Genomic DNA, 26,652 nt, shown 5'->3' on the forward strand with positions numbered 1-26,652 from the left:
TGTGATGTCAATCGACTGGGACCAGGCCTGGGAGATGATAGCGAACATTGGGAGATAAGGATCACGCCTCGTCTTGATCAGACCGGATCGATCCTATCCAACGCAGAAATGAGGGCACGTGCGAGGAGGTTGCGATAGAACTCCAGTCGGGGCCAAAGCAAGACCCGTGGACTCTGGCTCGTTCAGGCCCACGGGAGATTTTCTGGCTTTGCGCCGAAAAGACGGGGAGTGGGGGGAATCGTGGCGTCGGGGCCGTCGAGGAATGACGGGCGGACAGCCCGAGTCTGGGAAGTTGGGACACACGAGAGCAGGTACATACCGTACCTACCAACATGATGTACTCGCTGTGAGGCGATCAGGCTACGAGTGGTCAACAATCCAGATGAGAAGTCCCGGTGTCAGAGGCTGCGCAGGTATGTTGCGTTGTTTTGGGCGCAGGAGAAAAAGCTGAAGGTTTCCTTCGAAGGCGAGGTAAGCTGTGTGCAGCTGAAAGGTTTGTTACAACTTACAATTGGCCAGCATGTTCGTACCCTTCGGAAGATTCGAGTCGTTTGAGAGGGGAGGTGGCGAGCCTTTCTTAATCCATACACGAGAAGAAGGAGGATTGTTGAGGGTCAAATGCCGGACTTAGGTTAAGTGACAGACGTTCCGTGGAATCGTGGGAAAAGCTCGTGTCACTCATAGAACTTTGCAATGGCGACAAGGAGTAGCGATTCTCGTATTTGCATCATCCATCCGAGTGAGAGAAACTATTCTCCCAGTCACGCCCGCTCCAACCATAGCAGACGGGGCAGATTCATGGAGTCGTGGCGCACGTTTCATACAGCACTTGCGCTTTGCGACCGTTGTACCTCATAAGAAAGTGTGCTGGTTGCACGGGGCGGGGGGAAAGACATTTGATGTTTCGAATAGGCGCAGCACCATGCTGGAGATTTCTTTTGCGAGTACACACAATATCGTCATCTCGGAGTACCTTCTAAGATTTCAAGTAGGAGGTACCTACCGTACCGAGTTCATCTATGCTACATACATCTGTAGCGTCTGTTAGTGTCCTCCATAGAGGAGGCACGTGTCCCGACATATCCCACCCCTAAGTGGAGTATTGATGGCTTTCATGGACAGGATGGTCACTGGATTTCTAGTCATGGTGACATTTGGACTTTGACAGGCAAGAGCATACGGCCTGTTGGACAAGTGAAATCAGTTCCCAGCTGAATTGTATCCTCCTTTGGGGGTCATGTTCCCATCCGGCCGAATTTGTTTGTGGCCTGAGATGTCAGGCTCAAAAGGAACAGCAGCCCGGAGCGGGAAAAACATTCTGCCAGCTCAGCTTGGGATCCAGCTACGTGATGCATCACCGGCTGGTCATCAAGCCCGACTAAACACAAACCGCATTTTCTGATTCTTTCTCCTCATCTTTGTCCGCTTCATTCCTTTCACATTCTCAACCCCGCGGTCGCCATCATGGGGTCTGATCCACAGTTCATCAAGTATCCCGACCTTCTCCTCGCCCAGTCTGTCTTCAACCTCTCCAACCCTGCCTGCAATGCGTCCACTCGCCAGGCATCTCTGAAGAAGCTGCAAGATGCGATCACCGAGCGAAAGATGGCGCCTTTCTATCGCCACCTTGCACATCCGACGGAGGGTATCTTGAATACATCGGGTGAGGGTGTGACGCAACATCCGCATCCTCACAATGCAGGAGCTTCCAAGCCGCTCATCACCTCCAACATGCTCGCCTCACGACCATCTTCCGATATTGAATTTCCCTGGGATGAGAAGCTGTATCAGACTCTGGTCGAGGATAACAAGAAGGAGTTGGAAGGGATTCAGAATGAGGAGGACGAGGCGGAGGAGGCTGCTGGTGAGACTGAAGTTCAGGCAGCCCGAGGAAAGCGAGCCGAATTCTGGGCTCGTGTGGGAGATAAGGTATGAAGGCTGGAAATAACAAAGACGCAGTGCGAATCATCCCCACAGTCTGCTGATCCGGTCGACCCGACACAGGACAAGTCTATCGAGTCGCACGAAGCTCTGCTTGACAAGATTGGTTTCCTTGGCACAAAGATTGACCTGGTGCTTGCCATGATTCGCATCGGTCTGTTCTTTGGTGATCGACTATACGTCAAGAAAACCATTGAACGTGCGGAAGCTCTAGTGGAAAGCGGTGGTGACTGGGACCGGAGGAATCGCCTCAAGGCCTACAAGGGCATGCACCTTCTCACGTGTCGGTCATACAATCTCGCTGCTCCTCTTCTCCTCGACAGCTTGTCCACATTTACCAGCTACGAGCTCTGCAGCTACTCATCCTTGGTCATTTACTCCGTGCTCGCCGGATCGCTCTCCCTCAAGCGTGTGGACTTCAAGGCCAAGGTTGTGGATGCGCCCGAGATCAAGGCTATTCTGGGTGCTGGAGAAGATCAGCTGGCCGCGCTCTCAGGCGAAGTGTCTTCCGGTCCCGGTGCTCTTGACGAGGAAATGATTGACGCGACGGTCTCCAAATCGACTCCCACCACGGGTGCCAAGACCGTGGTGAACCTGACCACCCTGGTGACCGGCACCACCGACCAAGCTGAAAACGAAGCCCCGGTAGACTTTTCATCTCTCGCCAACTTGGTGAACAGCTTGTATAATGGCAATTATCGCTCTTTCTTCAACGCCCTGGCCGCCGTCGAGGACCACTTCTTGACTCAAGACCGGTACCTGCAGGAGCATCGGGCCTGGTTTGTCCGGGAGATGCGTCTACGCGCCTACCAGCAGCTCCTGCAAAGCTACCGTGTTGTCGGTCTGACCAGCATGGCCAACGACTTTGGTGTGACAGTGGATTATTTGGACCGGTATGTTCTCGGCCCGTGATCAGACCGGTTAGTCTCGGTCTTTCTTTGACTCCCAATCACTGACCGTTGTTCTTTTGTTTTTCCTTCTTCTCTTAGGGATTTGGCCAAATTCATCTCCAGCAACCGCATCTCGTGTACGATTGACCGCGTCAACGGGATCATTGAGACCAATCGACCAGACGACAAGAACAAGCAGTACTCCGACGTGGTCAAGCATGGTGACTCTTTGATCACCAAGCTGCAGAAGTATGGACAAGCGGTTCGTCTACGTGGCAGTGAGCGCAGTTAGGTCTGCAAAGGTGATGTGTGTGCTGGGCGCGTGGTGGCCATTGTGGTTCAACTTAGATCCTTGTTCAAAACTTAGAGATGAAAACAACGCCACCCAATATGATATTTGAACCACTGCAATGCGTGTGCGATCTTGCTGGTATATACCTGACTCGATGAGCATGATAGGGTTTGACTGTGGTGCCACAAATAGTCGCTGCGCACCTTTATGTTGATGTACGGGCCGTGCAGTGACTGCACCGTAGCCGAGGTATCTTTGGACTCGAGGTCAGGTGCTCGGAGGCAAGTGTGCCAATTTGCGTCCGTCTCCGTAGAACAGCCCGACCAGCACGATGAATTGCATTACCTTAGGTAACTTACGGGGGTAGTTAGTACCGATTCTGTGTTATAGTATATGAGTGGTCATTGATCTATCATTGATTCCTTATGAACCACCTCACGCGACTCTAGTAGTCTGGATCTGCTCGGATCTTCAGTGGCCAGTCTCGTGACCGCGGCTAGAGCGTGCCTTTTGAAGAGCTCTGCAAAGGACGTTGTTGATGATGACTCAAGCGAAATAAGCTAGCACGCAATCGACTGTGCCCATCCACTTGAGCGGTGACTGCCTCATGGCAGCTCGTTGATCCCCGCATCTCGGGCGGCTCCGGCGGCATGAACACTTCCAAAGGTGAAGCAGAGTGGACTATTGTCCGAAAAGAGCGAGACGACTGACGACTCTCATCGGGCAACGGCGGTTCCGCTAGCCCTTCCCGAGGAGAAAGATCGACCATCTAACAATGGGGGTCCATCCCAATCACGTTAGCCCCGGTTGGTGGCTTTTTTGGACCGTCCTGACTCGATCGAATCGAGTTTGACGGCATCCCGAATGTCATTCGAGGCGTGTACTTTGTCTCCGCGAGCGCTGGCTTCCACCGCCGTGAGACCTCACGTTGAGCGACCCTGTCCTTCTTTCTACGTGTGGATCGTCGATGCAAAGCAAACCCCCACGACAGTATGGCCCTCTACTCTGCGTCTCCGATCCGATAAGATGCAGATCCACCGAGGTTGAAGGGAAAAATGTGGGGAAGATTTTAGTAACCAGAGCCAATGTTGACTCACCGAGCTCACCGCCCGGCGATTGTTCCTGGATGGTACCCTTGACTTTTTTTTCCCTTCAATCCTCACTTTGCTCCATTTTCCTCCGAGGGGGCTGAACACAATCCTATTGAGGTTGTTCCAGTGCGGTCCGAGCTTCTACGAGAGTTTATTGCAAAGCCGAATATCGCGCGGCTCTCTTTTCTCCTCGCCGACCGTCCAGATGTCCTGGCACTGTAGACTCGCCGCCGGTATGCGGGCCTCTCCGCGGGGGATGACCCAGCCGACTAGCGGCCTCCTACTTCGCCCGATCGCTCGAGTTGCGGGGGGGTTCTCCGCTCCATCAGGTACGTGGGATGTCTAGCGAATCCGGCAGGCGACAAGGGCGTGATGGACATCGAAAGAGGCAACGTCGTCATGCGCCTTATATCTCAGCTTGCTTCTTCCTTGCCCCACTTGCTTCTCTTCCCCTCTTTCCTTCCCTTTTACCCTGGATACGCGCGATTACCAAGAACGAGGCCTGGCATACCGTGACACGAGTGAATCAGGATTACCGAGCACTCGGGTTTGACGCTCCTGCTCAATTGTCAGCCGTGGACTTATAGTTCCTTCCGTGGCCTTTGTCCTGCCGTGCGACAGTCTCCCACTTCAACATAAACACTTGCCTGTGCTCTACTTCTTCTTCCTCTCCAGTCACGCCTCTTCAGTCACCCTGCTCCAATACGGCCAACCTAAGATCATTATCATTACCATTCATCCCAGCTCGCATCACTAATCTCGGCCGTTTTTCCTTCCTATTCTCTAGCGTCCATCATGTCTCAAACGACCGTCACCTACGCCAAGCGAACCCTCTCCACGACACAGCCTAAATGCCTCAGTATCGACAACATCAATCAGAACATTCGAGGCGCCAAGTACGCCGTGCGAGGTGAATTGGCCGTCAAGGCGGAGGAGTACCGTCGACGTCTCGCCGATGGAGACAAGTCATTGCCCTTTGACAGCGTGATCTTCGCCAACATCGGCAACCCTCAACAACTTGATCAAAAGCCCATCACGTTCTTCCGCCAGGTGCTCAGTCTGGTCGAGAATCCCCTGCTTCTCGAGAACCAAGACGCGCTCAAGAACGCTTTCGGGTACAAGCAAGACGTGATCGATCGTGCTCAGACGTTACTGGCCAATGTGCAAAGCGTCGGCGCCTACAGCCACAGCCAGGGAGCTCCCGGCATCCGTGAGAGTGTGGCCAAGTTCATTGAGGAGCGTGACGGCTTCTCTGCCAATCCGCAGGATCTCTTCCTGACTGCTGGTGCTTCGTCCGGTGTCAGCACTCTCCTGAATGTCATCTGCAACGATTCCAATGCCGGAGTGTTGGTGCCTATCCCGCAATACCCTCTGTATACCGCCACCCTGGCTTTGCTCAATGCTAAGTGCGTGCCGTATCTCTTGGAAGAGGAGAAGGCCTGGGGCACTAATGTAGCCGCCATCACTCAGTCTGTCAAGGAGGCCAAGGCCGCTGGCACCAACCTGCGCGCTGTCGTGGTCATTAACCCAGGCAACCCAACGGGTGCCTCCTTGACTGCCGATGACATCAAGAAGGTGATTGATGTCGCTGCTGAGGAGCAGTTGGTCATCATGGCCGATGAGGTCTACCAGACCAACGTCTTTGAGGGCGAGTTTGTCTCCTTCAAGAAGCGCCTGCGCCAGCTGCAGCAGGAGTACCCTGGTACCTATGATGCCGTGGAGCTGGTCTCCTTCCACAGTACCTCCAAGGGTATGGTGGGCGAGTGCGGTCATCGTGGTGGCTACTTTGAGCTGGTCGGCTTTGACCCTCAAGTTCAGGAGCAAATCTACAAGCTTGTCAGCATTGGCCTGTGCCCGCCAGTCGTCGCCCAATGCTTGCTTGAGACCATGGTCAACCCTCCTCGCCCGGGCGAGCCCAGCTACGAGCTGTATGAGCAGGAGTACAACGGAATCCGGGATGGTCTTCACAAGCGTGCCCTTGCGCTTTACAATGCTTTCCAGCGTATGGAGGGCGTGGAGTGCCAGAAGCCTCAGGTTCGTATTGACTGTTGCGTGTCTCTTGTGAAGAGAGTATTTTTGGTCGGCTAACACTGTTGACTCTCTAGGGTGCTATGTACCTCTTCCCTACCATCCACCTGCCCGCCAAGGCCATCGAGGCTGCCGAGGCCGAGGGTCGTGCTGCGGACGAGTTCTACTGCCTGAAGATGCTCGACGCTACCGGAGTTTGCGCCGTTCCCGGCTCTGGTTTCGGTCAAAAGGAGGGTACTTTCCACTTCCGCACAACCTTCCTCGCGCCCGGCACAGCCTGGGTTGAGCGTATTGTGAAATTCCACACCGAGTTCCTCAATCAGTACCGCTGAGCATGGCCGAGAGGAGCATGGCTGAATGACGGCTCCATCCTCCGCATTGTTTTTATACTCTTCTCCTCGCCCCCTGTGATTCTTCATGTACCGACCCACCATTGTGCCAAAAGATGCATTACAGTTCATTTGACGAGCGGCTCACTGGAGACCTTGTCTGCCGCTTTTTTTTTCTCCTCGACCTGCCGGCTGGTGGAGGTTTTTCGGGGGCCCTTTTTGTGATACCATAACTATAGAGTGAATACATCCAAACATTATTATGTACATTTCTGGGACCTACACAGTGACTTTGGTACTAGCCTTTCAACTGTATCTGATTGAAGGCTACGATCAGATCAAGTATAGTCCTCCTTGCGAGAGCCTGCCTGCTAGGGCTTCGCTAGGGCTCCCATTGATCTTGTCTCATGCACTTCTGGATGAAGTTCACGTCCATTTCGAGACATGTTCCTAAGACGAGTGCAAATCAGCCCATGACGGTATACCGGTGTCTGGTACGAGTGACGACACCAAAAACGCACAAGTCCACTCGTCGTACATGTGCACGACAAAGGCAGACACGGTTCCCTTATTCAACATCCACGACTTTGGTCTCTCATGGATATTCTAGTCTCCAGACCGCCCCATCTCTCGTCCACGATCTCCGTGACACAGTGCTCATTATTTGATTTGACGTACTGTACTCGACAGAATCTCCTCGACCGTGATTGTAAACGTGAGAAAAAAATCAAATGGATTTACGGAAGTGGTCATTTTCATGGCTGCTATTACTGGACGCGTTCATCTTATTTCGATTACTGAACTTATCCGAGGTTTGCAGCCGATGTGATGAAACACTGAGGTGAATCCAAGGAGGCGTGGAATCGGAAAAACATCTCGGACTCGACTATACTGTATACTGTAGACAAACTATACATGAATACTGTACAAGAACCTGGATGCTAGCTAAGCCGGGAGTCTCAAGCTCAACACCCGACAAATTGGTAGCATACCTAGGTAGCACGCACACGCTGGTACCATCACACTGTAGCTTCTTTGAAAAAAGAGCATAGGTATAGAGTGTGAATTAGATGAATCATGGTATTCTTGGAATGGTTGTTCAAGTACAAGTATCAAGTCATTTCATTACTGTAAAAAATCACATCGTTCTCGTTTCGGGATAAAGTTCATAATTAAAATAAAGGCAAATGAGCGGAGTTCTGATCTCCATCTTTATCCCTTGCGTGCCTTGCACTCCCGGGTCTTGTTGATTCGGATAAATCGGCTTCCACAGGTGGACGTGGTCGATGCTGGACTGCGCGTCATTCTACTGGTAAATGTAAAATAGTACTGTATGAATGGTATCACTATCTACTGATCGAGACAGCCTAAACAACTCGAGGACAAATTCCTTCCAGCAGGAGAATAGTGTTGGCGGGCAGTGTCTACTGTACACTGCAAGGTAGATCATCAGTTACTCGTCTGGATGTTCAAAAGTCAATCCATATCCTTATCCGACATGCAGGGCTTCCGGCCTTGCACACTGTGTACATATCTTTACACAGAGTACTGTGATGTGTTGTTTCGCTCTCCACGTATACATACGGGCTGTACGTCCAGTTATGTAGATTGTGGAGAATGATATCCACGTATTTGACACATGACTTGGGTTCCTGTACTGTACGTCGACGATGATCCTTAAAATACCAGGACCAAAGACAGGGAAGATCCCAGCTACGTGCAGGGACCCCCATCTGATCGGATGCTAAGCATCAGCCAAGCCCATGCGACGAATGCTTGATTTGCCCTCGCCCGGGATGGACGCCCTTGTGGATGGGTCCAGTCTCCACTTCTATTTTCCAATGATGCAGAGAGGCGCCAACTCAGATGTAATAAATTGAATCACGACGTATTCAGCGGATGTGTTGAATCCACGGTTGTGGGTAGTGATACAGTGACACTAAGCCCAATGTACATACCGCTGAATCCTTGCGACTCTTAGGTGTCCGGATATCGAGGGAGAATGGATTGGATTGCGGGCAGGGATCTTGTGTTGGGTGATCAGGCATGGCGAGACAACTGAAGAGTGGGGAGCTGAGCTAACCCTGTCATGAGTAAGATTCAAGAAATGAGAGAGAAATACTGTGCAATGAACTTGATTGACCGCGCAAATCACACACTTGGGGGGAGGGGGAATCCTACCTACCTATACAGGACCACCATATCTCATGGACTCCTGCAAAGAGAGCTTTCCTATTCACCAGACCACGATCGACGCTGTTCAGGTAGTTGGATACGCAGCTTGCCAATTTCTCAACAACGCAATATCAATCAGGATATCACAAGTCATGGTAAAAGAGGAATCTCTATGCTGAGAATGAGAACTTGAAGTCTTGAACAACGCTACGATTGTAGATGCAAGTCGGGTTCAAAAGTCCAATATCAAAAGATTCCAGTGGGGACGAACAACACCTTGACACATGCATTGTAATTCAGCTACAGTATATAATAAACAGCAAGAACCTCCATTACAAGGTCACCTACGAATGCCCGAGTCTACCTAACACGTGCACAGACTCCTAGCAGCCTACTACAATATCAACATGAAAGATAAATCAACCAAAAGAGCCACTCTCACAACAGAACGAGCAACGCTCGCCCTGACAGCCCTGCAAAAACATACAAGTTTCCCATCTGTCGACGAATCAGCACTCAAAACAATGTCTTCTTCAATGAATAAACAATAAACAAAAAAATCCTCATACCCATCCGTCGAGCCGTGTCCAGAAACCACCACCAACCTTAATTATCCCCTAACTAAATGATCTCACACCTACCAGCAGGTCAAGTGGACCACGCATGTCCTGACTCATCATCGTATCGAATCCTCCCTGCTCACCGCCACATCTACCATCAAGTCCGCAATGATGATATCGGGAAGGCACCCCCGACCATTCATTAGGATATCCGAAAAAAAATATAGTCAAATCAAATCAAAATTTGAAAAAAAAACTTCATCTCACAGGCCCGCCCGCAATCCCGAGCTCTGGGAATGTGGACTGTGGAGAACAAGGGAGACTCTGAGCGTCACGAAGCTTGATGACGAATTCGCAATGAGGGTATCGACTATGTATGCAGACGCAGGCATCGAAAAATCAAGGGATTAGGCCCAGTCACATAGGCGATGCGTCGCCGGGGTCCTCGGAGTTTCTTGCACCCAACGACAGAGATTACATATTGAACATCATTCCATGGTGACCATGACGGACACGATTGGTGGTTGAGTTAGATGCCTTTCAAAAATGGATAGCCCGGTGTTCGGATCGAAGGGAGGAGGGTGTGTACTGTGTAGGGAGTCAGTCCCTGCTGTTGTTCTGATGCTTGTGGTGAACGCAACCGACACAACAGGACGCAATTCTGCCCGCATGGTATTTAGAGTGGAAATCTGGTCAGAATTGCAACGAGCATTGGCGAATGCTAAAGAGCTTGAAAGTAGAAAGGGACCATTTGAATCAAAAGATCCCTCTAGAATTGGAATGCTAGCATGAGAAAAGTTCTAGACTGGCTAGTATAACATGTGACAGGTGATATATCAAGATAAAGAAAGGACAGGCATTTATCATCATCTCTCATCAGGGTCATAAAGACGGTGCGGAGGTGGTGGTAAGAGCCGACGGCGAGAATCAGAGGTGAAATGAGTCGGAGAAACCCAGGTCCCACGGATATAAACGCAGAAGAACCCTCCCGAGGAAAGGAAGAGGACACAGAGGTGGGGAACAAGAAGTTACAGACAAAAGCAATTGTGGGACTAAGGTTGGATGGATCCATCCACGGGGCTACTGAGCCCAGGTTTGACGGAAGTAATCATCCTCAAGGGGAGAATCAGACGCTGTCGTGTCAAAGAGGCCAACGGGCCAAATGGGCGCCGCTTCCGGCACCTGTGCAAGAGGGTATAGGTCTTGCACGGGAGCAGGTTTGGAGTCTATGCCCATGTTCGCGTGTAACTGGTGCTCGAGTGCTGCAGTAGAGTCATTGGCCGACTTGAGGAAATCGTCAATGTTGATGGACCCCAGATCATTGGACGAGAGGAGCTGAGCCTGCGGCAAGCCCACCAGCGAGGACGCAGAGCTGAGACGGAGGTGATCCATGTCAGAAGCTTCACTCACACTGTGTCGATCATGCACATCGTTGCTGGTATGTCCCAGAGCAGGCAACGGGCCGAATTCATCTACCTCGGAAATATCACCCGAGGATGATGGCGGAGGCAGTCCAGATGGATAGGAATAGTCGAAACTAGCGTAAGACGGGGTCTGCGTGCTCGATGCTGGAAGCGCATTTGAATACAACGGGAAGCTGGACCAGTCGACCGAGGGTGCGCCAGTCCCAGTCTGTCCCAGAGACAGATCCGAATCCACGGTGGAGAAATAAGGGTCATGATATGGATCCTGGAAGGCCATGGAGGTGATCGGGGAATTATTGGACGTAGGGACAAAGTTGGCATAAGTCGACATGTCGAGGCCGGAAGGCACAGAGGTCATACCCGGGTCCATAGAAAAGCCATCCATATTCGGAGCGGAGGCGGGCATGGGATTACCGGCAGCGCAATCGAGGGATGATGAGTCCAGAGCTCCGGACGTCGGGACCGCCGAAGTGGAGAAGGTATCCAAGAAGGCTTGTTGAAGAGGAGCGGCGGCCGAGATCTCGTCGGCGTTTGCAGAGAGAGCACTGTTTGGCGAACTGTGTTGAGAGGTCTGTCGTGACAATGGAACAGGATCCATCGACAGACTGAGGGGTTCGCAGATAAAGGCTGATTGGGTCACTGCAGAGTGGTCTACAGACCGACGAGACGCATCCGAGGTGTGGTGGATGGTATGGGATCGTGGGATTGTGTACGGCAATCCACACTTGTGGGCCATGTCATTGTGTTTGTGGGCAGGCTTATGGTGGCCATCGCGGAAGATGGTCAACGTCGACTCGGACTTGGTGGACATGAGATGGGGTTTCCGAGGAGCTTCCGTGGGGACTGGTGGCTGCGCCGGAGGCAGGCCCGCCTCGGGCACAGTCTCCAATTTCGGTTCCTTTTTCAGCGCACAGGTGCAGCGCTGGCCATGGATACAGCCACAACGATGAAGGGAGTCCTCTGTAGGTTCAGATCAGAACAGGGAAACAATCAAAAAGCCAAAGTAGGCCTTTGCCGCAACGTCAAATGCTCACGCTTGGGATCTCGTTTGTCACTGGGGGAATCAGACGAGTCATTCTTCTTTTTCTTGTCGCCACACTCGCACTTGACGTGGGTCGTTCGAGACTTGCGTAGGCCGCGGCAGTGGGTGCATTGAGATACTGGGCGGCCTTTTTTGTTGATATGGGTCAAAGGGCGGTCTGCCGCATTGAAGTGTTAGGAACGCCAAGTGGTTACGAGTCATGTGGAGTTGAGCGAAAGCATATGCGCCATGCCAGGGAGTGGAATGTCCCCGGGGGATCGATGCGCGAGGAGTTGGGACTTACCGCTGTGGTGACAGCTGCTGACGCGATGACCCCGGACGCAAGCCTCGCAGGCCCACTTCTCACCATCGATAAGCATCACTGTGTGTTATTGAAAGGCACACATGCGATGAGTCGCGATTAGGTTACACAAATGGGTTTGGAATGGTGAAGTCAGATGTTTGGAGCACCGATCACAGTGAGGATCGGAGCAAGCCGTCAAGGCGAGAGTTCCTTTCCTTGTGTTCGGGTAATAGGACCGCTCTTTCAAGAGGGTCTATAGAAGACAGCAACAGGCAAAAAAAAATTGGGTATCTTTTGAGAGCGCCAGGGTGAATCACTGCCGAGATTCACACGAGACGTCGTAACAATTGGGTGGACAGGGGATATGACCGCTTTTTGGAAGGGATTCAGAGACTTGAGGAGACGGAGTATATATGAGGTAATCGCGCTGGCCTGGAATTGGGAAGGGCGACTGCAAAAGAAGCGGAGTAGGAGGGCGGCTGTTGGTGGTAATAGAAGGGGGGTTGTAGAGGGTGTGGGTAGGAGAGGCGGGAGAGAGGGTCCTTTGGACGAGGAAGTCGGAGTAGAGGAGAAGGAAAAGCGAACTCGAGGGGACCAAGCCTACGCACCGTTTGGCGCCGGCCGTGAGACAGGACACCAAGTACCGGTAGTGGCGGCCAAAATAAATGCGATCGATATAAGGAGTCTGGAGGAACACCCTATGTGGAGAGAAAAAGGGAAACAGAGGAAGGCGAAGGGGGGTTTAAAGACTGGGGGGGGGGACCCGTTCGCAGGTGGGATTTTTCTTGCGGTGATGGCGGCTGCAGCCGGCCCCAGGAAGGTACAGTACAAGCGTGGAAGGCACCGAGGAACGAAGGGGACCAAGGGAACTCAACAGGTGAACAGGGCCTGAGGGCAACAGGTGAACAGGCTCGAGCTCTGACAAGACGGGTACGGTAATCTATTAGGTAAGGCTCTAGACCACGGGCTGTACCGCTGTACTCTTTTGGGGCCACTGACTTTTTTCAGGACGGGGTCTCATTACATACTTATGGACAATTTGATGTGGATCATTTATCGCATCGATATCTCATTGTTTTACGATGCTTAGATTCCTTGTCGGGATTGTCCCGTGATCCACTCCATGCGGGAATCAGGCTTGTCTGATGATGATGTGTAATGTGAACACGCGGTCAAGTAAGGAGTTTCTTGCCAGTGAATCGTCTGGTGTGCGTCCACTACGGGTCTTTGAATAGTAAAGTGGTTTGCTCGCCGAAGCAGGTAATTTTAAGTTTGTATCGGTGGTGATTCCGTCGGCCGTGTTGCCGATAGACTCTCCAGTTGACACCACAGTTGGCAGTCGGCCTATGTTGCGAGCTTGCGCTTATACCATGTACGTACGTACTGTACCAGTGTACCAGTGTACCATAATCGGACGATCGTCCGTGTCAGGCTGCCATCGCATCGCCAGCACCAAATGCTACAAAACATCGATCCCGTCCCCACTCGGAGCCCCAGGAGTCGAGGATGTGGTCCCCACAACAGCCTGGTCCGTCTTACTTTAGTCGTGACTGGTATGTGGTTCAGTGGTTATTGTGGACTTGTAATGTACTATTACCGTACCAGTTCTGAACCGTACGCAGATCATCGTTTGGCTCTGATTAGGGTTTACACTTTACACCCATGGCTGCGAGGATCTCGATCAACAAAGTCTAAGACACTTCCCACAATCAGGATCAACATGACAAAAGATGCCATTCTAGCGGTCACTGGAACGATCAATGTGTATCTTTATGGCTCAACAAAGTTCTGTCTTAAGACAGACCGTATAGCAAACAAGTATCTGTAGATCATGTAGCAAGAAAGTGTTCCGTCACAGAGTTCCCTTTTCAGGTAGGACTCGGTCTGGTCTACATACTGGAAGACTAACTCAGTCTTTATGATTTATCTGTTCGTAATTTGTACACACTATCATTGTAGAGGCCTCCCTATGGTCCTGTTAGTCTTATGCCAGTGTTCAGTGTTGAGTGTTTACTAGCGTGCAATTTACTAGTATCAAAGTCACTTTCCTATTCCTTGGTCAGCTGAGTCTCTTTGTGTGTTAGTCATTCTTCTGTACTAGATGGCCCTCGGCGAATCCTGGCATATCAGGTAGTATAGTGGTACTCTGCAGTCTACACTTCTGCAATCTGTAGTGATGCATAGCACACCGACTTGCTGGACTATCGGTCTTCTAGAAGGTTGAGATGGTTCAGTAACAGGCCAGTGAAAGCTCCCCTTGAATCATGCACCATTTGTTTTTTGCAATCAATGGCAAACTTGAGAATTAACCATGACTCTTCCAGTTTGCAGCGTATAATAGTCTGCATGTTGAGTTTTCCCTCGGGCAGTGGTCGGTGCCCGTTTCTGTAGTAGCTCCTCTTTGCTGAAACGAGGCACTTCATCACACAGCATCAGCCATAAGATGCCTGCTGCGTGCAGATTGGAACGAAGCACCTTTTCAGCATCACAGTGGTGCCATTTCTTGAAGATGTTTTTGTTTATGGATGAACGGCTTCCGTCGGGCGTGTCTGTGACTCTATGTCCATACACTTTCGAGACACCCACCTCCGCCAGCCATTTTCAGGCACCGGCCACTTCCGACCGAAGAACTCTCGGAGATCCCTGCAAGCCGCGGACGGGGTTGCAGATCATGGTGCGAGCAGTACACCGCTGCAGTGCTGTCGTGGGAAGGTTCAACTTGACCAAGCGCGGGAGAAATAGCAGCCAGTCAGCAGGCTGAATGATCAAATAGACGGTGCTTCTTACAATCACCGATAGTCATCCAGTGACTGAATCATTCAGCCCCATGATAGCAACGTGTTTGAACCCCGAGTTATGCAGAGGGTGACGCAGGTAGGACAATTAGAAGGGTTTACCGCCGACTCCGAGGCAGCAGGTTCGAGCGGGTCTCACGCATAATACAGGTGTAGAGGCTGTACAACAATGTACAGCATTCACTAGTTATTTCCTGGAAACTGAAGTTCTTTGTAGGAGAATGCGTGTGGTTCGACCTGCACTTGGTCGCTTCCTCCTATGGCGTCACCGTTCCCGCATCGGGTGGCCTGCAGAAAGGGACTAGCGCAGGTGATTCTTAGTCGATACTGTATTGGGCGGGACAGTAATAAATTCCTACGGTCTCTGACCAACGGGAATATGATGCGCATATTCGTGGACGAGGAACTTGCGTGGACTGGGGTTTGTAGAGATTAGAACAATGGGAGACGATGAAAGCGATGGATACATAGATAATTGGTATGATTGCAGATGAAGAAGCTAGTTCAACCTTCTTGAAACAGGCGTTCAGCTTTGATATCTAGGTAGTGTATTGTGTGAGTCGAGACTCCCTGGTGTTGATCATCATTTTTATCTCGAAGAGTCCCGGCTCCAGATTTCAGTGTCCACCGTCTAATTCAGTGCTGCAATGCTGCTATTTAGTTTTACTAGGACACTTTGTCACTCACAGTATAATACGCAATACACGATTGATGGATTGTTGTTCAATTCTTCACGGATTCACGCTGTAATACTTGAGTACCACTGTTTCTTCGTCTTCATCGGGATCGACCTGACAAAAGCGGTTAGATCCATAATGACATTGATCAGGTACACTGATTGAACTGCTCGCCAACATGTAACGGGAAGGAAGTCGGAGATAGCCACGATCAATAGAAAAGTCGCATGTGTACGGATTGTCAAGTCACTGGTTATGAGACAATTCAGCAGTAGATTGGGACAATTGAATGCTATAATACCTTGACTACAATTTTCTGAGTCGAGCTCAATTCTCCCAAGGAATGGAAATAGGCGCTGATCCGATTGCTATGCATGTGTTTATCTCTCGACAACATAAAACCCGGTGAAAGATACCAGGTTAGTGTAATCATATCCACCTCAATCCGAGATCGTGCTGCTTCAAAATATACGTTGATAAGGCGTACAGGGTGGAGGGCGCGGGCGCCGAATAAGCTGGAGCTCAAAAGGCCCGAATATTGCAGATTCTTGAACGCAGAAAGGTCAAGGGTATTTATACTGACCTCCGGCATGGGAGTCTGGTAGGATAGTTCAGTAGGTACCTAGGTAGTAATGATCACCACGTCAGAGATTACTTACACATCACCACAGGCAGCATTCTGTGTTCTCGCTTGACCGCTGCCTGACCCTTGACATGCACTAATTATGGCTTCTACACACTTGCTACTGCTAGTAGTGCGGCTTTGAGGGAGCAAGTTCCATCTCAAGCGTGCAGACCAACAATAATGGACAAAGTTGTCGAGTACAGTATCCCAGTTGTCAAGGTTCCGTGGCTCCAATTGATGCGCCAAAAACGTCCTACGTCAAGAGGACTCTCGGATTTTAGTTGTTCTACTTGAATTTATGTAACTCCAGCTCGATGTGGCCAAAATGATGGGCAGACGGAATAAAAAAGGAGTTGGTGTCATTGGACTTCCATGGTAGAAGTCCAGCCTTCAATTGACGACCTCCAGGATGGTCCGTCATCTTGTAAATTCGCCTGATCACAGTGTTGCTTCGCCCTTCAGGGATGAGTCTGAACATGAAGGCCAACTTTTAACATGGACTCGAGTGCGAATGCAATAAATGCATAGTCTTTCACGAGGGTCTCTAGAAGTACGAAAGCGCGACGGCGTCAAGACCCAGGCGAGTCAAGAGCAGGACTGAATGATTATAGAGGATCGGAATTTCATGGAGATCCAGGTTCGAGATAGCTGGTGCAGGTGGCGGGTCTGGTACTTTAATTCAAATTTATTAGAAGCGCCGCCGCCCTCCAGCTTCCATCTCCATGATCTGTAAAGATCAACTTGTGTGATGACCAGCCAATACCTTTTATGTGAGTTTAAATAAAATTGCAAAGCTGCGACGTCTTCAATAGATCACTAGATAGTGATTTATACCTCCACAACGACCTTGCCCTTCCATGATCATGCAAAGATGAAGCGGCAAAGACCCTCGAGTCACAATCGGACAAACTGCTCGTCCGGTCGGAGCAGGAGTTGGGAAATAGTGTTAATCCGCTGGAACGCGCAGAAACAAAAGGCCGCCCTCCGCTATCATCCCGAGATTGATGAAGTATATCAAGAAAAGCATATGCAAATGAAGGATTGCAGATTCAGGATGAGATTCATGGCGTCGCAACTAAATGGTGTTGCTCAGAGCCGCGGGGCTAGCCCCTGCCAAATTCCCTGACCGCAAAACATAAATTACCCCCGTAGCAAATACCACCAAAAAAAAACTTGCCTCCGCTTGCCTCTCACGCGTGCCTTTTCACCTGTCATCCAACTTCCGGAAGCCCGCTTTCATCCCCCCTCGAACTCTCCAGCCTATTTCCGGGCTTGACATGCGCGATGAATCCACGAGAGCAATCTGACATGCCTCCGGGTCCCTCTTACCCATCGCCGAACGGAGCGCAGATGGCTCAAGGCACGATGCCATATTACGGAAACCGCCAACTGACTACCGACGAGCTGCTCTCAGCAGAGCTCTCACGCGAGACCTCCGGCCCTGGGATTGGAGACGGCTCGAATAATGGCGTTCATCATAATCAGGCAATGGTGATGGGTTCATCGAATGCGGGGGACATGGGGCGCGCTCCAACTGATGATCAACATCAACATCAACATCAACACATGCTGCAATTCCCCCCAAGTCAGCAGGTCGGCGTGGACCCCAACCACGATTTGAGTTACGGTGAACAAAGCGCGCGTAAACGGTCGAAAATATCTCGGGCTTGCGATGAGTGCCGACGCAAAAAGGTATGCACCACTTCCATGAAGATCGCCCGCGAAATGAGATGTGTGCTGTGCTTCAGGAGTCTGACATTCCCGACTCCCAATGTTAGGTGCGATGTGATGCGAGTTCGGAAAATGGTATCGAGGATTGTTCCAATTGTCGGCGACTGGGCGTGATCTGCCAGTTCAGTCGCGTGCCTATGAAAAGAGGTCCAAGTAAAGGGTAGGTGGACACCCGCGCTACGACTTCGGCAGACAGAACTAAAGGCGTATCATAGGTACATCAAGGAACTAGCTGAGCGCCTTCACACACTCGAGAACCAGATGCACCCCAGCATAGTCCAGTCCGACTCGCAGTACCAGCAGTCAATGAACGATGCGTCTCTGCCCCGTGCCTACCCAGAGTTCACATCACCAGACCCTGGGTCAGCCGGACGCAAGCGCGCTTATTCTGTATTCGAGGGGCTCCCCAGCTCTTCTTTCGCACAGCCCTCTTTCAACAGTCGCGCGTCCCAGAACGCCTTCGATACTCCCGACGGAACCGCCGATCCTTTCAATCCCTCCAACATGGGCGGCAATGCGCCCAAGCCTGGCAACTTGTTTTGGAACCCATCTGGAAATGAACAAGAACTTCCCAGCGGGCTGGATCTGCCTAGTCTTCCACGACACGAAGGTGATGACGATCTTGCACCGGTGAATCTGGATGAGGGCGCTCTGGACGTATACTATCAGAAGGCTCACACTCTCCTTCCAATTCTGCCACACACTAGAGAGCGTGTCCTGGAATTACTTCACCAATGCAATCGCGAAACTCAGGAAATCTTCTGCCATGCTTTGTATGCCTTCACACGAACTGATCTGACTCGGGTTGCCGGCGCTTTCGAACGAGTCACCTCTTTTGACAGTGCGCAAACTCTTCTTTTGCAACATGCTCGCCAGTCATATTTGATGCAAACCCCGGCGGTGAATTTGATTATGCTGCAGACGTTCATTCTGATGATTATGGATTGCGACGCGCGGGGTCCTGATAACTTCTTCTTGAAGGATGGTGTTTCCAAAGCCACTTTAGTCCAGGTCGCGTACACCCTTGGCTACGACTTGGCCAAGAGTCATGGTCAGCTGAGACACGACCGGATCACAGATGAAGATCTTGACTCAGAGGCCAACCTGGTCCGGCGAAACTGGGTCTCGTTCAGCATCCTTGCTCGTTGGTATGCCATCAGTGTGACCGACGCTACTGTGGTCTTTGGGCAGGAGATTGGTGGTCGAGAGGACATTCGGGTTCTCGGTCATGTTACCAATGGGATTGCGGGTGAGTTGGACCTTAAGTCACAAATTTCCGCACGGACGGCTAACATTTTTGTCACCAGCCTATTCTACCTTTCTCTTCGAGATTCTCACTCTCGCCACAGTTGATGGTAACGTCTGCCAGACCAATACTGGTCTGGGTCGAGTGGTAGGTTCTCACATGGTTGGTGCACTTGAGCGCTTGGCAGCAATGCAAGATCTCTTCAGCATCGATGAAATGCCCGAGACCACCACCCGTCCGTTCTTCGAAAGCCTTCAGTATCAATTGTATTGGACCGTTCGCCTTCTTATCAAGCGCCACGTCTTCGTTTATAGTCCTTATGAAATCATATATTGTGCCCAGGAGGTCATCAACGAAATGCACAAAGCAGTGACACACAACCGACCCGCTACTCCGTTTGACTTGCACAGTTTGGCGCTTGCTTCGATGACTCTACTGGAGGCAACAGTCCTACCAGAGTGGAGTGCGGAGTGTTGGACCTCGCTCGAGAAGGTCGAGGACATTCTCGATCGTCGCGCGCAACGCTCATTAGAAGCATCGGAATTCGGAGATATATTCGCCACCTCTGGCTGGGATGCAAAGATCCGTGTGTTCATTGAGTGGCGTCGCGCCAAATCGCAGGAGTCTCTTCTCCATGAGGTCGGAGGTGGACAAAAGGTTGTTGCTGGTTCCAACCCTCCCGTCATGGGACCTAATGAGCAGCGGTCCCTTCAGCATCTTGCTGATCTGGCAGTGGGCGCGGAGGGATCTGTTGGCCAGAACGCGACGCCCCCACCACCAGGAGGCCTTTCAGGAGACCACAGTGAGTCTTCGCCAAATCTGGCGCCACAGCTGGCGCATGGAGGAGGCAATGGACGCGTCGTGGTTGACTTCACTATGCTGACGAAGGCCGGCTATCTTAATGTCTTTTCTGGTCTGATATTCCGTCGCAATCGTTGAGTCCTTCGATGACCCCTGGCGTCCCATTCTCTTTTCGAATGGCATGTCTCACCTCGTGTCATTCAAAATAACCTCAAACTAGCTATATACTTACCAATGATGCTTCTGATGGCTCGATTCAATATCATCCCCTAATGTATTACATGATCTGGGTGTGTGAAACATAGCCCGTGTAATAAATGATTGAGAGTCCATATGCTATATTACTAACATCGAAAAAAAAGAAATCGTCTCAAGCCACGTTTAAATAGTCACTACCTTCGTTCATTCCTCATTTCGATAATGATGTTCAGTTTCCGCATAATCAGTGACGCCCTCGCGCTTCGGCCTCTCGACGGTATTAGTTGATGATTATATTGGCGTTTGGTTTTAAGTTGATGAGATCGATACGTCGATGCGAAAAAGCATAAGTTTTATGGGCGAGCGATGTAATGTTAGGACTTCGCCCCAAACGCAAAGCGTCTCCAAGTGTTCTCAACATCTTCGCACAGAGTCACAAAGTTGTCGTCCTCAATCAACTCGCACATCCAGTTTTCCAGAAATGCAGTACGTTCAGTCGTCGATGCTTTGGCATACTCGGCGAGCTGCCCCTCCACGGGGGTGTGTACCAGCCTCACCGCCGCTGGCCGGCCTTGAATTTGAGGAGCGTTGGCCTCTGGGGGCATTGGAGTGTCGACTTGAGATTGCTGTACGAAGGGGGTGAATATTTCCGCTTGGACTTGACGATCGAGCCGCGGAAGAGGCAATGTTGGCGGAAGTTGAGTAGACTGTCGAGAAGGCTCGAGGGTGTCCGGTAATGCCTGGGTCTGGAACAGTTGTGACTGCGAGTTGGACCTGAAGGCGTCGTATTGGTCAGTCACATCTGGCTGAGGGGATTTGTGGGGTTGGATCAATTGAGATTGTAAATCGGACGCCAGTGACTCATGGCGTCTGTTTGTGCTCTGATCTGGGTAGGATGACTCTGGCACAATCTGTTGGCTCGACTTGAGACTGGCCGTGTCTGCACGTGAAACCTTGGACCTGTTTCTTGGAAACGGAAGGGCTCTCTTGGGAGGCAACATCTGATTAATATCCTCGTGACGGGAAACAGGGCCTGAGGTGGGCTGAGAGGATGGCTCGGGGCTGTGATTCAGAGCCTCTTGCGCTCTGGGAAGCTGAGGTTTGGAATCTGCCATCCCTTCCTCGTTCGCGGGTATATCATGGGGCTCTGTCAGGGATATGACCCCACGACAGATTGCGCTTGGGACTTGAGCTGATGGTAACGATGGCGCGCGTGGCACTGGTGAGAGATATGAGCAACCCTTATCCGAGGCACTTCCATCAAGAGACACACCTATATCGTGTCTACATTGGGCATTGGTCATGCCACCGCAGCTTCCCGCTCTGATACTTTCTGGGGTGATGGCATTGCCCATATCTTGTCGCAAATTCAGTGTGGTCTGCGCTGTTCCGGCGGAAGTGCTTGATGGGTGACGACCGGCTGCTGGCCAAGTGCCCTCGGTCAACGGACAATTCATACCGCTCAGCATTGAGAGCATTGTATAGTAGTCGTGATCTTGGCTAAATTTGATCTGAAAGCGGCGGATCTAAGTTGGACACTGTGCTTTAGCTCGAGTCTTGACACCTCTTCCCGTCATTGCTGATATAGAAGTGGCCTACATGAGTATCGTCAAGTGGAAACTTGATTGCCAAGCATGGCAATTTGACCACGACAACAAAAGATGGTTTCTGACGAGAACTGGTCTGGCTTGAGCTTGGCTCATTCCGGAGATTCTCGAGATGAGCTGTGAGATCAATTTCCTCCTAGCATCCTGGTCAGCTCACTATTAAATGACGAAGCTCGAATGGTCTCATTTACCAAGACGCTATTGTTCTGAACGACTTTCAGATGGAAACTTTGTGCGTGAGTGCTACTTCGAGTGCGACTCTCGGTCTCACAAAAGAGCGTCCCATCTCCATTGATATGAGTCCATATCATGCGCGAGTGGGAATTGATCGTCGTTGTGGTAAACGAGAACTTTGAAAGTGGCAGACGCGATGCCAGCGGAGCCAGAGTGCGAGCCATCGGAGAATACTCGAAATTGATTTGAAAAATCAGAGAAAGGGTTGAATGCCTTGCTAGGACAATATGAAAGGGGCGACGAGATGTGGGAGGGGATGATTCTAAGCAAAGACCTGAGTCGAGGATATACGGTACTGCCATTGATCAGATGACCCGACAAAACGGCAGATTCCTCAGACCAGAAGCCCCCCTACCTTTCAACAAGGTAAACTGTAGCGAAAAAGAGCTTGAAAAGACTATTTCGCGTCGGGCAGAGAGCTGGCATAGGTGACCCTTCATCTGTGAGGAAATAGTTGAGATCTTGTAGGTTTCCTGCCAGTGGCCACTGTCACAGTACGATGCTTCGAGGCCTCAGATGATATGGCATAACATCTGATAGTAGACATATATTTGTAATTCTCTCAAGAAATTTGATACAGTACTTCTAGCTCGAGAATTAGCCATGTCTTGGACTCGACTAAATCTGATAGTGCAGGCACTTGTGGTTGCTTTTAAACCGAACTTCTGGCTGCATCATGAGTTCAAGACACATGAATGTGACGATGTGAGATATTTATGGAAAATCAGGCTTATTGATTGTTCTAAAATCAAAAGTCAAGTTCGATCTCTCTCAAAGGACTGCTGAACTAGTCCAATCAGTAACTCAGTAGTAGGAAGTAGCGTAATAGGTAGGTAGTTACCTGCTAATAAGTTACCTGGCACGCCTACGGTAGTACTTATGCTTGGCATTTGTAGATCGCGTCTCGATGTACGCCTCAGGCGTCAACGTCCAGCCTGGATTGTTCCGCCAGGAACTGCGCGGGCTTCGGGAAATCAATTATCCGAAAACGCGCCCTGGGCGAAAGCGCGGACTTTCGGCTGATCACTTTCGTTGAGCGCAGAATCCACAGCTCTACAAGTGCCCTCCAACGGCAGCATCCAGGAATTGAGGGCTCTTCACACGAATGAGCCAAGCTTGCTTTGAGAGCCGGTCACTATCTAATACGGTCCTCCCGCCTGGATTATTCATCTTGAACGCGCTCCACAACCACCTCCCTCTTTGTGCCTTGCGCATGGTTCCACGATCCAGCGCTTTGCGACTTCGAACGCGCTCGATTTCCACTTGACGGCAACCAAGGTCTCTCGCAAGCTTTGGCAAGGGCAAAGCGCAAAGTACAAGGGTACTTACATCACGGCGATCCCGTGATTGATCGCCATTAGCTAGAGAACGAGGAGGTCGTGCCTCGCGATTACCTGTTCTTCGACCTCGGGACCCAGTTTTTTTTTGGCAGACCAAGCTCGAATCGAAGATCATTGATCTGCGCCTACACCACGCTTCGGTAAAAGACATCAGGGTATCTGGCGACAGTTCACGGCACTGTTGACCCGTTGCCTCCAAAGAGCCAGGGTGACACTTGAGTGTCTGCGCAACGCATCGCACTCTTGACGCTTTTAATCCATCACTTCTCTACACTGTCCAAAATGTCTGCCTCTACACCCCAGAGGACGTCGCTACGCCGTAAGTTGCTCGCTAAGTTCGTCCGACTGCGGTGGAATCATGGGACTGACAGCAAGCAGAGGGCTTGCGCCAGGCACCAAAAGTTAACCAGCCTTTCATCCCCGACACGACACCCGCTCGACGCACGAACCACCCACAAAGCTTGACCTCTCCTCAACCATCAATGTCGCCTCATGCGCCGATGAATCCCGCGGCGAATCCTCAAAGCGCATCCTTTGCTGTTGATAACTGGGACGGAAAGACTCACACGCAACTACCAATTGCGACCCGTGAGGTACCAACACCTGGCAACCGGCCTGCGCTTTTCGCCAACCTATACGATCGCGCGAAATCTGCCAAGCAGCCTGATTTTTACCACCCATACTTTCCCTTGCGATTCCTAGAGGTACCGAGGAGTAAGTTGTCACCGATCTGACATGTTATTCGTGCGACTCACTGACTCGCGTTTCTTTAGCGGACCATATCTACAAGCGCACTCATTATGGACTTCAATCTGGTATCCCTGACGAAGTCGACTTTGCACTGTTCCATTTGGTCCAAATATCGAATCAGCGATGGGACAAGTTCAAGTTAGAGGGATTCCCACTTCTTGCCGAATCACTCATGCAGAAGGCCTTGGAAATCACACAGCTCTGCACCGGCAAGCATTGGGAGTTCGACTACGACCCTCAACAACAACGGCCCGATGACATCCACGTGCTAAATTCGCTGCATGGAACGCGAGATATCCTCGACCGAATTCGCAAGATGCCACGTGAAATCCCCATGGATACATTAGAGACTAAAGAGTTTAACCATACTCTGCGAAATGTCAAGGAGGCTGTTTTGGTCTTGAGAAACATGGTCTTACTCAAGGAAAACGCCTTCTACGTCTCTCGCTACGCCACCGGTCTTCTCAGAGACTTCCTCGTCATAATGATCAATCTCCCCCAACAAGCACGTTTGAATGAAATCAGGAACGACGCGCTCGACATCGCCGAAGAGGTCACGAAGTTTATGCGTACTGATGCGCAGGATCCGTTGTGGATATCGCTCGTCAATTGCTTGAGTTCGTCTGACCGCGCACACATCGTGAGAGCTCTTTGGGCATTGACTCACTTCTCGACCGAGCTACCGGAGGGCGATGGCAATCGAGCCATGGAAAGCTTGTCAAAGACTGCACTTCAGCAACTCTACTACCATACCCTTCTCGACCTCGACAAAGACATATTGAGTGGTGCTCTTGACTTCTGGTATCAATACACACTCAATCCCGACAACATCGAGACGCTGATGGACGTCATCAATTTTCCGGTTGTTTTTGTACCCCGCATGGTTGCTCTTTTGACTTACGAGGCGCGGCCATTCAAGAAAGAGACCGTCCTTCAAGAGGAAAAGGTGGCGCCGCCGCCTTTGGACATTCCTCGTGTGCCTCCTGAGCTTCTGGAAAAGCTGATGGAGCGCCCAGAACCTGAGCGCAGCTCGCAATGGTTGCGCTGTTGCTTTGTTGAAGACGCCGAGTGCGAGATCACACAGATAGCGCTGTGGCAGGCCTACCAAAGCCGCTTCGCTGACCCCCGTGTGGCCGGCGGCGGTGTCCTCCCTGCGGCTGAGTTCATCAAAAACGTCAGCAACACCTTTACCAATGCCCAGGCCCAGGTCATCAATGGTCAGGGCACTGCCCCAAAATTCATCATCAAGGGAATCCGGCCACTGGAGACCGCCTACACCTTTCAAGGATTCCCCTACCTTTACTGCAAGTGGACAGATAATTCAAAACCTTCCCAGATGTGCCAGCGCGCTTTTGCAACGCCCGGCGATCTCCGCCAACATGTATTTGAGGATCACATGGGTCTGGAGACCGCGGAAACTCCAGGACAATTCAAGACGGAAGCCACCGCATCTCCCACCCGTATCTGCCGATGGGACAACTGCACCCGGTTCCGGGTCCTTGGACCAAATACGAATGCCACCGTGGTTGCCGGTCATGTCGCTTCACATTTGCCAGAAGATCGTCCTGCTGATGCCCCACCACCTAGTACCAAGCGTCCCATTCTGCAGGAGCGGATCGTCCGTAAGTGGTACTACATGGACACCCCGGTGAATGAGAAAGGCGACGCATATGGTGCAGCATACAAGGCCGCGCTGGTCTTGCGAAACATTGCCCGTGGGTTGCCTCAACGCGTCGCAACTAAATACGGGAATGTGTCCTGGAAAAAGGCGTGCTTTGTGAGCCAGCGTCCCAAGATTGTCGAAGTATGGGATCGAAATCGTGCTTTGCGCAAAGAACTCACCGAGCTTCTCATGGTCATTGAGAAAGATGATGATGACGATGATTATTGAGGAATACGCTGAGCTTACCACCGACCATTTTCTTTGCCGTGGTCTTTTTCCAATTTTTTTTTCCTGATCTCTCTTCATCATTGACTATTCATGTACGATTAATACCCTGCTTGTCTGGCCGCGCCTTATTTTTCCCAAGCCAACCACCTGAGACTGCGGACCGTTTGAAGAAGACCATTGCGAACGGCAATATTTCGATGGACGTCTCCGCTCTCAATTGACACTCCTATGAACTTGGTCTGAACTTATAGTCTGTGTTGTTCTCAGTCGGAACCGGTCTTCCCAATCCCGATCCTGGTCCCGGCTCGAAACGCTCTGTGGTCCACAATTATTTGATCTTTTCGGCGTTTACTGGTCAAGAAAGCGATAGATGTGCCTGGATTGGAATGGGCTTCTTCGTCTTTGTATCATGTGTGGCACAAGGGGAGTTCTCTGAGGCTGCTTTTGTCCCGTCATCATTGTCCTGCACTTCGGTGGTTATGCGTCTAGGAAAGATCAACATGTATGATAGTATGAGAACTGGGTAGCTGATGGAATGCCAGCCGAATCTGACTATTGTAGGAGATTCTTCCAAACGACCTTTCATTTATGTGTGCTCTTCAATTCCTTCAGTCTTCAGTAGGATTTGGGCATTCTCGGACATGTGTTCCAGGTCCCGTGCGTAGTAGGAACAATCATCATCACCCATGCGTTGGAGAGAGC

At 51.0% G+C, this 26,652-nt stretch overlaps 6 protein-coding genes across 6 annotated transcripts; 4 read left to right on the forward strand and 2 right to left on the reverse strand.

Moving 5' to 3' along the window:
• Nucleotides 1-1,464: 1,464 nt before the first annotated feature.
• On the forward strand, nucleotides 1,465-3,123 carry N7539_000935 (proteasome regulatory particle lid subunit RPN7; the record flags this gene model as incomplete). Its single annotated transcript, XM_056930539.1, has 3 exons — nucleotides 1,465-1,929; nucleotides 1,978-2,834; nucleotides 2,931-3,123. The coding sequence occupies 3 exons, from the start codon at nucleotides 1,465-1,467 to the stop codon at nucleotides 3,121-3,123; spliced, it is 1,515 nt and encodes a 504-aa protein (XP_056794832.1).
• Nucleotides 3,124-4,419: 1,296 nt separating this feature from the next.
• On the forward strand, nucleotides 4,420-6,574 carry N7539_000936 (putative alanine aminotransferase; the record flags this gene model as incomplete). The annotated part of the gene is given in 4 exon segments (XM_056930540.1): nucleotides 4,420-4,543; nucleotides 5,002-5,179; nucleotides 5,198-6,248; nucleotides 6,320-6,574. The coding sequence occupies 4 exon segments, from the start codon at nucleotides 4,420-4,422 to the stop codon at nucleotides 6,572-6,574; spliced, it is 1,608 nt and encodes a 535-aa protein (XP_056794833.1).
• A 3,812-nt stretch (nucleotides 6,575-10,386) lies between these two features.
• Nucleotides 10,387-12,131, reverse strand: N7539_000937 (copper fist DNA-binding domain-containing protein; the record flags this gene model as incomplete). Its single annotated transcript, XM_056930541.1, has 3 exons — nucleotides 10,387-11,690; nucleotides 11,765-11,929; nucleotides 12,056-12,131. 3 exons carry the CDS (start codon nucleotides 12,129-12,131, stop codon nucleotides 10,387-10,389), a joined length of 1,545 nt encoding a protein of 514 aa, XP_056794834.1.
• A 5,305-nt stretch (nucleotides 12,132-17,436) lies between these two features.
• On the forward strand, nucleotides 17,437-20,068 carry N7539_000938 (putative C6 finger domain protein; the record flags this gene model as incomplete). Its single annotated transcript, XM_056930542.1, has 4 exons — nucleotides 17,437-17,844; nucleotides 17,931-18,043; nucleotides 18,099-19,132; nucleotides 19,191-20,068. The coding sequence occupies 4 exons, from the start codon at nucleotides 17,437-17,439 to the stop codon at nucleotides 20,066-20,068; spliced, it is 2,433 nt and encodes an 810-aa protein (XP_056794835.1).
• A 434-nt stretch (nucleotides 20,069-20,502) lies between these two features.
• N7539_000939 (uncharacterized protein) lies at nucleotides 20,503-22,133 on the reverse strand (the record flags this gene model as incomplete). Its single annotated transcript, XM_056930543.1, has 3 exons — nucleotides 20,503-21,654; nucleotides 21,728-21,871; nucleotides 21,927-22,133. 3 exons carry the CDS (start codon nucleotides 22,131-22,133, stop codon nucleotides 20,503-20,505), a joined length of 1,503 nt encoding a protein of 500 aa, XP_056794836.1.
• A 1,458-nt stretch (nucleotides 22,134-23,591) lies between these two features.
• N7539_000940 (putative chromatin remodeling complex subunit (Rsc9)) lies at nucleotides 23,592-25,950 on the forward strand (the record flags this gene model as incomplete). Its single annotated transcript, XM_056930544.1, has 3 exons — nucleotides 23,592-23,628; nucleotides 23,688-24,023; nucleotides 24,083-25,950. The coding sequence occupies 3 exons, from the start codon at nucleotides 23,592-23,594 to the stop codon at nucleotides 25,948-25,950; spliced, it is 2,241 nt and encodes a 746-aa protein (XP_056794837.1).
• Nucleotides 25,951-26,652: the final 702 nt, after the last annotated feature.

Source organism: Penicillium diatomitis, assembly GCF_028827545.1.
Source record: "Penicillium diatomitis strain IBT 30728 chromosome Unknown utg000001l_segment0_segment0, whole genome shotgun sequence".
Classification (NCBI taxonomy): Eukaryota; Fungi; Ascomycota; class Eurotiomycetes; order Eurotiales; family Aspergillaceae; genus Penicillium; species Penicillium diatomitis.